This window comes from Ambystoma mexicanum, chromosome 6q, assembly GCF_040938575.1.
Source record: "Ambystoma mexicanum isolate Mex_15411 chromosome 6q, UKY_AmexF1_1, whole genome shotgun sequence".
NCBI lineage: Eukaryota > Metazoa > Chordata > Amphibia > Caudata > Ambystomatidae > Ambystoma > Ambystoma mexicanum.
Window position 1 is genome coordinate 1,184,112,188 of NC_090937.1, and position 14,545 is coordinate 1,184,126,732.

General features: G+C 44.3%; 1 protein-coding gene across 8 annotated transcripts in view; it reads right to left on the reverse strand.

Moving 5' to 3' along the window:
* The window catches only part of TBC1D1 (TBC1 domain family member 1), a 1,823,125-nt gene that overhangs the window by 547,882 nt on the left and 1,260,698 nt on the right, over nt 1-14,545 (reverse strand). For 7 of the 8 annotated variants that reach the window (XM_069631813.1, XM_069631816.1, XM_069631814.1 and 4 more), the window contains one exon: nt 4,693-4,875. The exons of the other annotated variant lie outside the window; for it this stretch is intronic. In XM_069631813.1, coding sequence (XP_069487914.1) covers nt 4,693-4,875 — 183 coding nt within the window. The remainder of the gene's footprint in view (nt 1-4,692; nt 4,876-14,545) is intronic. 8 annotated transcript variants of the gene reach the window in all.

Genomic DNA, 14,545 nt, shown 5'->3' on the forward strand with positions numbered 1-14,545 from the left:
CAATTATCCTCCCATGCCATCACACTCGCCAACATTTCAATAATCTCTAACAGCAGTGATTCTTTTTTACAACAGTGTACATCTGAAGACTGACAGGAATGTCAGGACGGCATGGCCCATGTGCCATACAAACAGAGTAAGATGAGCCTTTTAGAGTGTGACGAATCCTAGGATGGCACTGCTTCCAAAGGGAGAGCGCCTTCCCATGAGGCCACGGTAGTGAGGCTGCTACCAGATAGTAACTGTGGGGTTAGTACTCAGCAGGTGGATCTCATGGGAGGGGAAACCTCCTTTGGGACCAGTGATGACCACATCCAGAGAATGCAGTATTCCCACCAATCGCAGCACCCTAGACCCCCTTCCCACAGTTACCTCACTTTTCCTTCACCTCAATCCTCTTAAATCCTACCCTTATACCCCATGTACTTTTCTGAGGCAGTCCAGTAGAGAGTACTGTGATGAGGAAAATTCCTAGTGAGTTACCACACCAGCACGCACTCAGTACCAGGACGAGGAGGTGCGGAGGAATACCCATTAACCATTGGAACCACTTCAAGTGTTTCACAACATCTGATTTCAAGAAATCAAATAAAAACTGAATAGGAACTCGACACATTGTCAAGCCTTCCCTGGAGGAACCACACGTGTCAGGAGGAACACACTATTCGGGCAGATGCTGACTGGGACGACAGGAACAGGAAGAGAGTCCGAGGCCGGTCCAGGACAGGAGGGCTGCACCGCCCCACAGGCGAACTAAGACTCTAGGCACCCCAGAGACCCAAGAAGCGCGAGTGTGCGAGACCGCACTTTCCCGGAAGCAAAGAGGACTGTGGAGCAACAGCAGAGCATGCAAAGCACCAAGCTGCCGGAGCTCTGCGAATGAGCCCAGCTGCCGCAAGAGAGCCAACAGCCACGCAAACCAAGCCATAAGGTATGTGGGTAGCGGGAAGGCGCTGAAAGCTCAAGGAGGTGGTGGCGGCACGAGTCAGAAGGTTGGGGAAGAAGGGTCTGGGATCCTAATGTACCAAGAGAAAAGCGAAGAAGTATGTGAAATGGTACTAAGGCTTGGCAGGAGAGTGAACCAAGCCCATGGAAAGGAAACCCAAGATCAGAATTGCAAGTCTGGGACTCGCACCCAATTAACGAGAACTGGAACTTGATGGACAGTTCATACAGTGCTTGGCAGGTTAGTGAACCTAGTCTGCATAACCCACTCCAGCCTGGGAAGCATAAAAGCTGCTCTTCTTTGGTGCAGTACCTGGTGACCCGGAACTATGTCTGCCCACCAGGGTCCGGGACCCACTACAGCTTGGGGAGTGCATCCAGGCTGTTCTTCAGTGCAGCATATGGCGAAACGAAGCCAAAAGCTGCCAACCAGGGTCTGGGACCCCAAGGAACTGTGCTGTAACCGTGAAGGTGGCTAGGGAAGGGAGACATTGTGCCCCCCCCCCCCCCCCAAACAGCCAAGGACTGACTGAAACCACTGTGTGAAAGCCTTAATAAGACAAGAACTGCTTTTGTCCAGGGTGAGGGAGTCATCCCTTTGGACCAAGAAGACATCTCCTTTTATTTAGTTAGCTTAGCGTGTAAGGGACAGAGTTAGGACTTTGACACAGGACATTGGGACTTTTGCTTTGGACATTCTGACACTAGTTGAGGCAGGGAAACCAGAGTTAGGGCGAGATAGGGTTTTCTTTTCCTTTTTATCTTTGGATAAATGTTTATGGCAAACACTATGACCTCTCCATGTCAGAGTCTTACTCCTGCACCCTTACAAGAGCTTTATATATCTGCTGGTTTTTAGAACTCAAATCTCACAAAAACGTACAGTGATTGCCCAATATAATGAGGGATCATGTCACTTGGACGAGGGGACACACAAATACGGACACCAGAATAAGCTTTGCGGGTTTTAATTAAACAAAAGTAAACCAATAAGACTCATTGCATGGAAATTGGTTCTGGATAGCTCTAACAAAGATTCTTGGGAGTTGTACTCCTTATAAATGAAGGACAGAAAACAAACAGGCATTCAGAATGTTCCAAACCGAAAGATCTCCAAGTTAGGTCACTCTGGCAGTCCATTTATCACAGGCCTCTCTCAGCATTTGGGGCCTCTGCCTTTTTCAAGTGTCCCAAAAAGTCATCCCCTTATCTTCGTCAGTCATTCCTCTCTTCCGGGGCCACGGGGCTCACCCCTTTTCCCTTGCTCAGAGATATGGGTTCCTGCTCACTGTTCCACAACCAGGGATATAGTGCCCTTCTCACTCAACTACACCCAGGGTTATAGTGCCCTGCTCATACTCTCTTCACTGTAGCACATACCTCATCTGGCCTCACAGAGCTCTCCTATTCTTACCAGAGTCCACTCCTCTTCTGCGGTTTCAAGGGCTCTCCTCTTCCTCACTGAACAATACCCCTCTTCTGAGGTTCAGGAGGGGCTCTTCTTACTGGAGCATACTCCACTTTTAGGGTTCAGAAGGGGCTCTTCTCCCTTTCATTGGAGCAGACTGTGCTGTGCCTTGCCTTTTCCACACTGCAAGTACAGCACAAGTCTTAACACACTGCACTTGCAGTCCCAGAAAGATGATTGATGTGAGGAGGGGTCTTGTTTGTTTTGGGAGAGGGACAGGAAGTTGGCAGATTGGGGAATGGCGAGTCTGCATATGGTGGCAGGGCAAAGAGTGGGTCTGGACCTGCGGAAGTGAAGGAAACAGACTGGTGGCGGGAGCCAAAAGGTATATTTGTGACAGGGGTTACGGTAGGGGGAGGGTTAGAAGGGGTAATGGAACTTCGTGAGGGGCAGGAGGTGTGGTTGAAAAGGGGGGACTACACCCTTCTAAAAGGCGGTTGGGGATGGGACCGAGCGAGGGAAACAGCTTGTTGGATTTACTACACGGTAAAGACCTGCGCAGTAAATACAAGTAAAGTGAAGAAATTAACATAGGCAGATGCCACTTTTAGGTTTCAGGGAACTCCTCTTCCCCTCACTGGAACAGACATCACTTTTGTGGTCCAGTGAGCTTTTTTTCCCCCTTCACTGGAGCAGATCTCTCTTCTGGGATTCAGGGCTGACTCTTCTACCCCTCACTGGAGCACCTGCCTCTTCTGGGCTCAATGGGTTCCCTTGCTCTGGTGCTCTCTGGCTTCCTCAGCCCACTGCTCCTGTCAGATCCCAGCCCAAAAGACAGTCTAGGTTTCTTAGCCTCTGTTAAAAAGCTCTCACTGTTCTCCCATTGGCTGGGGAAAACTGTTGAAATGATTAGACAATTAGCTTCCCATTCCATGTCAGGGCATGCAAGTCTTCAAAGGGCTTTTTGCCATCTTGGATTTCATTAAGTTGTCCTTCCATATGCTGGAGCTGGTGTTTGTTAACTGCTCTACTCCTGCCTGGTCTCCTGTCTGTCCTATTGCACAGATGATGGTTTTGTGGGTTTCCGATATGAAAAGGGGCAGCACAATAGATACACAAACCTCTAGTAAGTTCTCACCTGTGTAAAAATAGTTATTCCTTATGTGGAGAGGAAAGAAAGTATCTCTCTTTAAATGCTGCAGCTGCAAGGGAGGGAGAAACTGTTCTCCTTTACATGCGCTGCTGCTGGAGGGTTGTGGAGGTAGAATAAGTTACTTTTTCACTTTAAGGATCAGCACCTGTTGCATAAGGGGTCTCTCTGAATGTGCTAGTGTTTCCTCAGTGTATATTCCACTGAATCCCTGAAAGACACACTAGAATTCACTCCAGGTTTTGTATTTCAAAACCAGATGCATCTTGGGAGACGTAGTTATGAATACCTGGCTTCTTTTGGATCTCGTAATTTCTTATTAGTTGTGGTCTGTGGGTTTGGGAAAAATGGTAGAGCTGGTCCTGTTAGTCCTACTCTCATGCAGATCGGGACCTAGAGGTAATGTTTGTACTTTGACCGTCAATATAGTATTGGCATGTTCAGCATTGTATAATCCTTGGTACACAGTTGTCATCTGATTATGAGTGTCATAAGTGATAAAGTCACAGAGCAATAATTAAAAGAATCTGCACTCAAATTACATAGAAAACTATTTACTGACAGAATATAGCAATAGTCGCTATGTTCATCACAAACACATCTATCCTTTTGATTTTCCATAATGTTTGTTCCAACAGTAAAGCAACTTTCTCTGTGCATGCCAAAGTGCATCAAAGCATGCAGCAATGTACAATGTACAAAACATAAATAAGAGCTGCACCACAGCAAGAGTGGCTTTCATGCTCAAGGGTTAACAGGCTAGTGACCCAGTAACATATGGAACTGTTCATATTAGAATACATGTAGAGTTTGGCCGATTGAATAAGTGTGTGCGTGTATCCGACACAGCATGAAAGAGTTCATGAACTCTGCTTAACCCTGTCCACCGCCCTTACTTCAGGTACAGCGCAATTTCATAGCAACACACCCTGCATGCACGGACATTGCAATATGCAGCAGTCTGCTCAACAGCGACGTGATGGAGGCCCTTGCAAGGACCGTCACCTCTGGAGCCACAATAAAGGCAAGATTTACTAAGGCTCCAAGCGCAGGACAAAACAAAATTAAGTAAAGCTATTGTAAAGCCATGCAAAGGATGATGGATTAGATGACTGAGAATTTCCACTGTAACTTGAGAAGGAACGGCGCAGCAACAGATTACTTTGCACACTTATCTATTGGTACTGACCTTGCAGCTTCCGGTTCTCCTTCTCCATTCGGAGAAGCAGTATCTGTTGGAGAATAGCCTTCTGCCACAGGTCCCGCAACTCCTCAGACGTCCGAGACCTTGTCATTGCTGGCCCAAAAGGACCATCTTCAAATACCGGCTCTAAGGGCGATCTGGGTGCCAGATCCCCCAAATCAGAGCGATCTGAAAAAGAATCAAATATGCAACACCTCAAAAGATATGCTGTAGTATGTTCTTAATAATGCATCTGCCGGTCGGTTTGGATGAACAAAAACGATTTGGTATTTCCCAAACAGATCTTCTGCAAATCTAGAACAGTATAGCCTGGGGACCAGGTCAACCTATTGCTTAGAGAAAGACCGATACTTTCGCTATCTCACTGGTTTGATCAAAATCGTTATGCCTGGGTTCAATAGCCTCTTAGTCAAATGATACAGATGACCTTTTGAAATATTTCCGACAACCATGGCAGACCAACAATGGTCCTATAGAAGTTCCAGGTTTTAAAGCCCAATTGCCATAGCAAAAAAATGGACTTGAGGTTCGACAACGTGGCATTGGTTAGCATAGTCATCCACCATGGCAGCCACTTTAGCAAACCATATTCACACAGTACCAGTTCCAATGCGTAAAGTATTAGAGCTTTAGGTAGCCAAAAGAGAAGGATCAAAAGACCAAAATCCAAAAAGGTGGCGAAGATAACAGGAATGTTTACCCACTGATTTGATCAATTTTGGAAAGATGTCTGCTGTGAATTCAAAGTCAGCTTGAAGAAAGCAAACAAATTCTAAATAACACACTGGGGAAATGTTTGGATATGGTGGTCAAGAACCAATTGACATTAAATCGTATAAGGATTTAGAGATGTTGGGCAAACAGTACATACAACAAGGTCCGTGATCAACACCAATGGAAATCAGTGGGATGGCCAGGATCAAATGGAGGCTGAACTGCGGGGTGCAAATGTGATTGAGACTAGAAACACTGAACTGGCACAGACCTACATAGAAGCAGCAAGGGAAGTTCCCAAAATAGACCAGGGAAATAAGCGCAGAGTTGAGCGTGATCGGGATCCAGTGGATAAAACGGCTGAAGTGCAAGATGCCAAGTTATGATCAGGAAATATCTAGAAGACAAAAGCTTAGCATTTCATTTTGCCAATCTAGGAAATCTGGGAATATATTACCACCAGCCAAACGAGGAAGCAAGGACCAGTTCAAAAGTTCAAATCAAACTACTAAACGCCCAACGAAAGCCCAGTGGGAGATGAATAAAGGAAATGCCCAGTGACCGTTTCCCTGACTGCAGAACCAAACCCATGTCTTCTTCGCCCCAACACTGCCACATAAGCGGTGCCAGGCTCCAGCCAGAAAAGGGAAGGAAGGAGGGACACCCTCTACATGCCTGCCAATAAATTAAACTCAATACCCAGGAGATTGTGCACAGAGAGAGATTTCCTAGCCTCCAAGAAATCTCCCAAAACCTGGTTCTTCACAATACAAAGAACTAGCATGCACCAACGGCCAGACTAATCAGAACCTTCAACCTACTATCCACCCCAGGCGTGAACACTAAATCCAAAAGAACTACTCGGACAAACTAGCACGAACCTGGCCCCCAAAAACCAACTTTGCAAACAAGAATGAAATAGGGACAGTGGTGCATGTGGGGGATGAGGGGGGGGGGGGGATCTATGATCACTGCGACTTTTAAATGCTGAATATGAAAAATGCCGATTTTTTTCATTTTGCCCAATTATATGCGGGGGGAGACTCCCTGTAGCCGTCCGCCCAATACTCCAACATTATATATTACCCTCACCGCCCACTACAAATAATTGCAACAAAATCCTCATAAAAAAACCTCAGACCTTTTCAGAGTCAGCATTTTCGGTGGTTACAGTGCTTGTATGAACCTACATCAAGGGCACTTTGGCCAGTCGTCAAGACATCCAACACCCCGCAACCATCATAAAATGAAATGAAGAAAGCAACGACGTACACTTCACGCAGATGGCTAAAAGTATGACAAGGACTTACTTTCCAGCTTAACAGAAGCCTGGAACTTTACCCATTTAGACAAGCCTAAACCTCTCTAACTAATCAAGCGCACCCTTTAACCTACTAGCACCCACAGACGGCAGCTTTGTGCCCACGACCCCCCTTCCCCCAGAACACTCCACATGACAGTAACCTTGGCAAATCTGCTCCGAACTCCAGCCGACTACATTTTCTTTTAGCCCTCACAACAGTCTCCTCCCTCCAGACCAGTGGCTTTGTTGGTACTGTCATTTAATATATTGTAGGTTCTCCCCTAGCTATAAATTATATACCCGAGGGTCCCCACTGCAAACCACATAGAAGCATATCAGCACTCAGGTACTTCCAGCCAGCACTCACCAAGACCACAGGCTCCACACCTGCCTCCCAGTCTACCATACTAACCGCCACCTTCTTTTTTAGCAGAATCACACACCAGGGCAATACAAAAAACAAGAGTTGCATTATAAAAGAACGATTTAGATTATATCTGCTGAATGTAGACCATTTTCCATCACCACTTAGTACTGATGTATGCATACATCTGTAGTTACAAAGTAAGCTAAGAAAAACACACCACTTCTGAAACAATCAAACAATGCCATTCAACGTTACTGCCTGGCAGACAACAAAGCCATGTTAGATTAACTTTCCTAAATGCATATAAACTGTTGCTCCAATGTAACGATGTAAATATGGCACTGGCTAGCTACGAAAATAAGCCTGTCAATTTCAGAACTGTGCCAATGCTCGGCAGCCATTCCGATTAATGCCGGCACTTAGGGCTTACCTCTACCATCAGCATAAATGCTAGGCAGCAGTATTTAGCAACTGCTCCAGTGAGAGGTGGGTGGGAAATAGAGAGAGTAGGAGGAGGAACATGTACAAAGGGCGTCCTGCTAATGATATGAACAATCGAGTACCAGCATTGTATTAAGGCTCTTGCAAGACAAAGCAATAAAACATTCTGAAAGGCAGCAAAGGTCGTAGCAAGTGTCCAATGGAATATTGGAATGCTGGCAGTTCTACTGCAGACAGTGCATTGACAGGGGACAAAAATGGAGGTGCAAGTCTGTCACAACTTTCCAATGTTTGTCCTTTGCCTACCTTACCTTTAAACATAATATTGTACTGTCATTGGTTTGAACGTTCCAATAGCAATAATGCCCCCTCCTCAAGCCATTATCAGCTGGTAATGTACCTTGACCCTCAATAAACACTCTTGCTTCACCAGGCCTTTAGCTTGGGTGGTACCAAGCTGCCATTCAGGACTGTTTCCTTGGTTGCCGAACCAAGCAGTTACCACCTCGTATTTGTGGAAAAAGAAGCCCTTCGGAGGATGCGTGCATGTCACAGGGTGCCAGAACAAACTCACATAGGGGAGGCCGAGGGTAAGAGACCAGAACGCACCCGCAGAGTTAATAGCTTTATGGGTAAGAGGGATCAGAACTCCGTGCATGCAGGCCTTAGTCTCTGGCTAAAGAAAAGATATTGGGCCATTTTAAGAACTTGGCAGATGAAAATTGTAAGAAACGGTCTTCCTTCTCTAGCCAAGTCTGCCTTGCCTGCGGTCTCCCAGTAGCTTTAATTTTCAACAACGCTCTTTTCCCTCTTTCCAACACGCTGACACAAGCTGCTTGGAATGGCTATTTATTTGGTACCTGCTTTTCCTCTGGGCTGGGTTTCAAGGGACTAGGGTGCTTCTAGAGATATGGTCAACCACTATACATTTGGCTACTCCTCTTAGAAATTGGGTAAGCCCAGGTTGTAAAGTGTAATGTCAGCGTCATGATGACATAATGAGACACAAAAGGGACTGCATTACCTTTAAAGCACCTCCCATGCTTTGCTCATTGCCTTTATCTTCTGGTGTGCGGATTGTCACTGCCACTGCTTTGGCTTCGTCAAAGCAACAGCATACTATTTTATTTATTTATAGCATTTGTGTAGCGCCCTAATCCATAGGTATAATGGCACTTGGACCAAGATGGGTAGATGCAAGACAATTCAAGTAAAAAAGGCGAACATTCGACGTTCATGACATTTCAGGCAAAAGAGATTGGCAGTGTCAAAGATGGGATGAGTCGCTCATATTTGTTAAAGAGACATGTTTTTAGGTATTTTCTGAAGGCTAGGTAGGATGGTTCGTCTTTTATTGCTGGTGGGAAAGAGTTCCAGAGGGTGGGGGCAGTGACCGTAAAGCTGGAGCCACCGGCTCTTATGCTTTTGAACCTGGATGTGAGAAGCGAGAGGGTGGAGGTGGATCGTAGTGAACGAGTGGAGGTCTTTTTAGTAAGACTATGGTTAAGTTATGATGGGGCAGGAGCAGAAAGTGGTGTGGAAAGCAAAAATAAAGCAAGTTAAAGCAGAATGCGCAAGCAGAGCGAAGCGAGAGAAAGCAAAGAGACGGTGCCAGCAACCCGAAAGCAGGAAAAGAGGGTACGAGCAACCCGAAAGCAGGAAAAGAGGGTACCAAAGGCTGAAAAGGGAAAGTGCAAGAGGTACGACAAAGAAAGTAAGATGTAAGGGTACACAACCAAAGGAAAACAAGGTGGAAGAAGAAAAACAAGAATGGAAAGGGCAGAGGAGGGAAAGATGCCAGAAGAAAGATACAAGGTACAAAGAGATCAGAAGTCAGAGTGGTCGCCCAGGGGAGGAGCCAAAGCCTGCCATTTTCGAATGTCTCCGACACTACCTCATGGAAAGAACTGTGTTAAAACGGTGCATCCTGACAAAGTGAACTTTTGTTTGAAACCATAGAGGCCTAGGGTTGGGGAAGGGAACCCTAAGAGGCCCACAAGAGACAGTGTTGAACTTTCTAAAGAGAGGCCTAAACTGGGGGAAGGGAGGCCGGACAAGAACTTGTGTATTTTTGTTTGGAACTGGAAGGATTGAAGTTTGGGGAAGGGATCCTCAAGATACCGACAGACATTGGGACCTTTTTATTAACTCACTGCAAAAGTCATACGTAAAGGTTCCAAGGACAACGCTTTTGAGTTACACTAGTTTTAAAACTGGCAGAACTACACCTGATGGTATGACTACCTGAAACCACTCTTGCTTTACATTGCTTTTTGAGCCACCATTTTTCTTTAAGACAATTCCTGATCAAATTTTTTCTAAGAGTGAAAGCAAGCATAGGTTTAGACACAGACGAACTTTGGTTTTGGACTTACAGACATCGACGTCCCTTGGAAGCATCAGTTGAGGGAACAATCCCTTTAGAGTGAGGGCCAGTTTAGTATTACACCAACCCAACAAAGGTCATAAAATAAAGGTTTTCAAACAGTATGCGTCTCCCTTGATACCATGCCTGCCTCAGGCCTCACTTAGGCTTTTCGCAATGTTTGTTTAAATGATATTGCCTTCACCTAGACGTTTTACAATGTTCCTGTCTATATCAATTGTGTTGCCAACTCCTATTGCCCATATTCCTACTCAAATTACTTCTATGTCTTCTTTTCTCTCAGTTTCCATCTCCGACACTGACCTTCTGCTGTCAAGGGCTCACCAGACTTCTGACCCCATTCATTCATCCCTAATACCCAAGCTCTAAGATACTTAGAGGTTCTAGCGACTGAAGTAATGGCAGCTTGAGAGCTCGGCTCCCTGCCCTGAAATCCTTTTGAGACTACATAATATGGCAGAATCTGTTAAAATGGTCGTCCATCCAACTTCAAGAAGATCCAGAGTGTGGGATGATGAAGAAGGGGTTACTGAAGCCAGAGATAGATAACTCCAACCCGTGGAACGGAGCATAAAACCTGCCTGAGTGCACATCAGCGCGTGTGTTGTGAAGCAGGAGTGCAGCCTGAGTGTCATGCGTCTTGTTTCGCCCGAGCCTGTCTGGCCCCCACACCAGGTAAGACTACCCTCAAAACAGATTTCAAATCCTTCCGTAGGATGAGTATCATCGCTGCACATAAATGTAAAATCAGTAGCGCTGCAACCGGCTTTGTAAAAGCTACTAATGCCTAAGCCCTAACCAAAAGGACAAGATCCACTTCTCTGGAAATGGAGAAATTGAACAAACCTTCCTGTCCCAAACGATTATTTTGGGGTTTTTTGTCACTAAATTGCCAGAAATAGAGGGTGAACAGCCTTTGACTTTAACAGCTGAAACATCTGAACAAATGCTATCCCCAACAATTGATAATTTGCTTTTAAAAATGTGCTTGGGATTACAGCAAGCATCGCTGAAGAGAATGAACTTCCTAAGAAAGACGGCAATGAAAACGTCATTGATAATGACCTATCAAACTGCCCCGACTTAGCCACGCTAGTGTCTTATTCAGACCTTTTAGACAGAAAGTAAAAGTGAAATGGAACAAAACACAGAAAATAAACTATCGGCATCCGCTGGGGCCACACTGCTCTTAAACACAACACACGCTACTGGCCAAGGTGGACGCACTTTTATTGTTAATAGCCACGATCGCCAAGGACCAAGTCAATATTAAACTGTCCCTGGCAAAAAGTAATTGATACATTACCTACTTCTGCACCTACTTAAACAAATTCATTACAAAGTGACGAAAATGAGGAGGTTACTAAACCTAAAATTTAAACTCTGCTGAGTGCTGCTATCCATTCAATACACAACATGATTCCAAATGTAAATCCTCCTCAAACTGAACAAAATTGGTACTACGAGGAGATCCATATCCCACCTGCCAAATGTAGGACCTCAACATATATTGAGGGAGAAAGAACAGTTGGATATGGAAAACCCATAAAGCAGCCAAGTAATCAGTGTGCATATATAAGAACTTGAAAGGCACTTACCAAACCAGCTCCAAACCCAAATATTGCTAAAAGTCAGAGCCTATTGTGAAATAAAACAATAGTTACTAACACCCTACCTGATGGCACCATGTGCCAAGTACAACTGAATGGCCCAACAGACCAATTGCTTCATCCTGCATCTACACTTGCTCCTACACATGCAATGGAAGCTCGACCACAGAGGCTTGCATGTGGTAATCAGACCATCGTCCACATATGCCACTGCTCAGAAACCACTGATCATCTGCAATTAGGATTGCAAAATCAAAAGCAACTGGCCATTGCAAGCATATCTATGCAGCTAGCTAATACGCAGGAGCCTGCTTCGCAGAACACCACTATTGGAATCGACAAACATTTTCTCTCATCTAGCGACATGTATCATATGGGCAAATGGATTATACTTGGAGGTTAATACAACTAGCTATAGCCCTTCTTTAAATCAACTGCTAGCCCATTTTCAAAGGTTGCCTTATCTGAATTTTCGTTGCTGTTGATGGTAGCCCTATTAAAAACTCATACTGCATATTTAGCCAAACTGGGGTTCTCTATTACATCCGCCACAAAAGCAAGAAGTGCCTACCATCAGAATCAGACCACACAATTTAAAAGAATGGTCCCACACTGAAGGATTAGCAAAAACCTGAGAGCTACTTTACATGCACTTCAAACAAACATCGACCAAGTAGAGATCTACAAGGAATCAAGTGTTGGACCCCTGAATGGGTCATTAATGGAGCCTACTGACTACACCCTACAAAAAGTAGTTTAAACTAGCTTTCATGGAATATGAGAAGGTACTGTTCATTTCATGCTCATCCTCATAGGTTTAATGACCATAGAATCAAGTGATCTGTTTGCTTTGCAGGAATCTTGGTGCACTCAACCGTTTAATATTGATGGTTACCAAATTATGTTTTCCCATGCCATCCCCTCAATTAGGGGTCGAGCAAGTGGGGGACTGGCAATCGGCTCGTAATCAACCATAACCTTAAAATGCTTTTCTAAAGCTACACAATCTCCTTATGTTCTGGCTGCTATATTACAACCTACACAGACTGTTAGTATTTGGATAATCAATGCGTATTAACCCCCTGGAGGAACACAGTCAAAACCTATACAGGCCACCATTGCTGATATTCTTATGCAATGCTACAAGATCTCTCCTACTGGCTATTGAATTCTGATGGGTGATTTAAATGTAAAAAATCTATATATTAATCTTCAAACAACTTTGATTGGAGAAGGATTAGCTTACACGACCTGGGGTACCTACCGTTTTCCACACAGAAGGCCACCCCAAGCTATACATGGACTAAAGGGCCCGCGAAAAGTCACAGACTACGTTATTACTGATCCAACTTTTAATGGTAAATGTGGCCCTGTTAAAACTGTGTTCAATAATCTGAGTGACCATGCTGTCTTAACCTGGTCAGTAAATATTGGCAAAAACATCAGACCTTGCAGCGGCAAAGAAATGTTGGGACCAATCTTCAGGGTAATCGTTTATACTGGTCGGTGATCAATGTAAAGTCTCTTAATGAACTACCCTGGGAAGAGTAAGAATTGATAGAACTGGCTCTATCACAGTTTAATTGAGATATTGAATCTATGTAAGAACCAAAATGAAAAATTGATCGGTAAATAGGAAAAACGTATTTATCCAACAAAACATTAAAAACAATGTACAATTTGATTTTACTATAGCAGAACAAAAGCAGCTTTATCGTAAAGTACGAACCTCGATTGGAGCCACTGTTTCGCTAGATAACTGGAAAAGAAGCAACCCCTTGCCACAAGATACAAAAACAGGTTAAAACATAAGCATTCCAGTACCAATACCAACTGGCTACTGTTTGGCTGGTTAAGTTCACAGAATACCCATATGTTTTGGTCCCACTTTAACAAACACATGAAAGCTAGGTCCCCTATAGAATTGAACCCAATATTTGAGAACACATGGCTTAGCCATATCAAAGAGCTCTATATTGGCCACACTGCCTGCTGTTTAGGAGAGAACCTTGAACATGAAAATAGCCATTCCTTCAGCCTGGAAATGGACGAGGCTCTACTAGCATCATAACAAAACTTAAGAGCTCTCGAGCCCCTGGCCTGGACTATATACCGAACATTGTCTACAAGGCCCAACCTGAGTTATGGGAAAAAATATTACTAACCCTATAACAGAATATAGATTTTAGTGGAATCATCCTAGACAGTTGGCGTAAATTTATGTTTACACCCATCTACAAAAAAGGAGTAAGATTGGACCCTGCCAACTACCGGCTTCTCTCTACGATGGACTCCAGCCAGAAGATCTTTGACACAGTTCTAAGAAAATTAACACACTGGGTCAAAATAAATAATCTGATAAGCCCCTTCTAGACTGGCTTTAGAAAAACGTACAATAACTAACATTTCCATTAAATATCCAATTGTTTCAACTTTCACTGTATAAACGACAACACTGTACTGTTGCTATGTTGACTTTTGTGGGGGCTTTGATCTTCTTCCCGACTGGAAAGGCCTGGGTGAATAGATCCAATACTATTGTATTAAATACAACAACTGTACACGATCAAATGGCAGGGGAGTGCACACTAATTACTGTAGTACTAACTGTGGCCTTACACAAGGCTGTGTGCTAGCCCCTGCAATGTACAGTTTATATACTGCTGACCTGAATACAGCCCTTCGGCTGGTACATAACTTCCCACCGAAAATCAATGGGGAACACATGCCATGGATTTGATATAATATTGTTTGATCAGACCCCCATTGGACTTCAACACACGATTGAGGCTCTTGCTACTTATGCCAAAAAGAATGGTATGGTCATCAACATTACAAAAACAAAGATCATGTCTTTAGGTGCACCTACCTTAGTGTGTTCACTTGGAGGTTAAATGGTAGACCTTTGGTAAATGAGTATGTGTAGTTAGGATTTCTGATTAGATCAAACCCTCCATTATCCTATTACAGGGACATAATTGGTTTTAAAACCTGGAAAAAGTTGATGGCAATAAAGC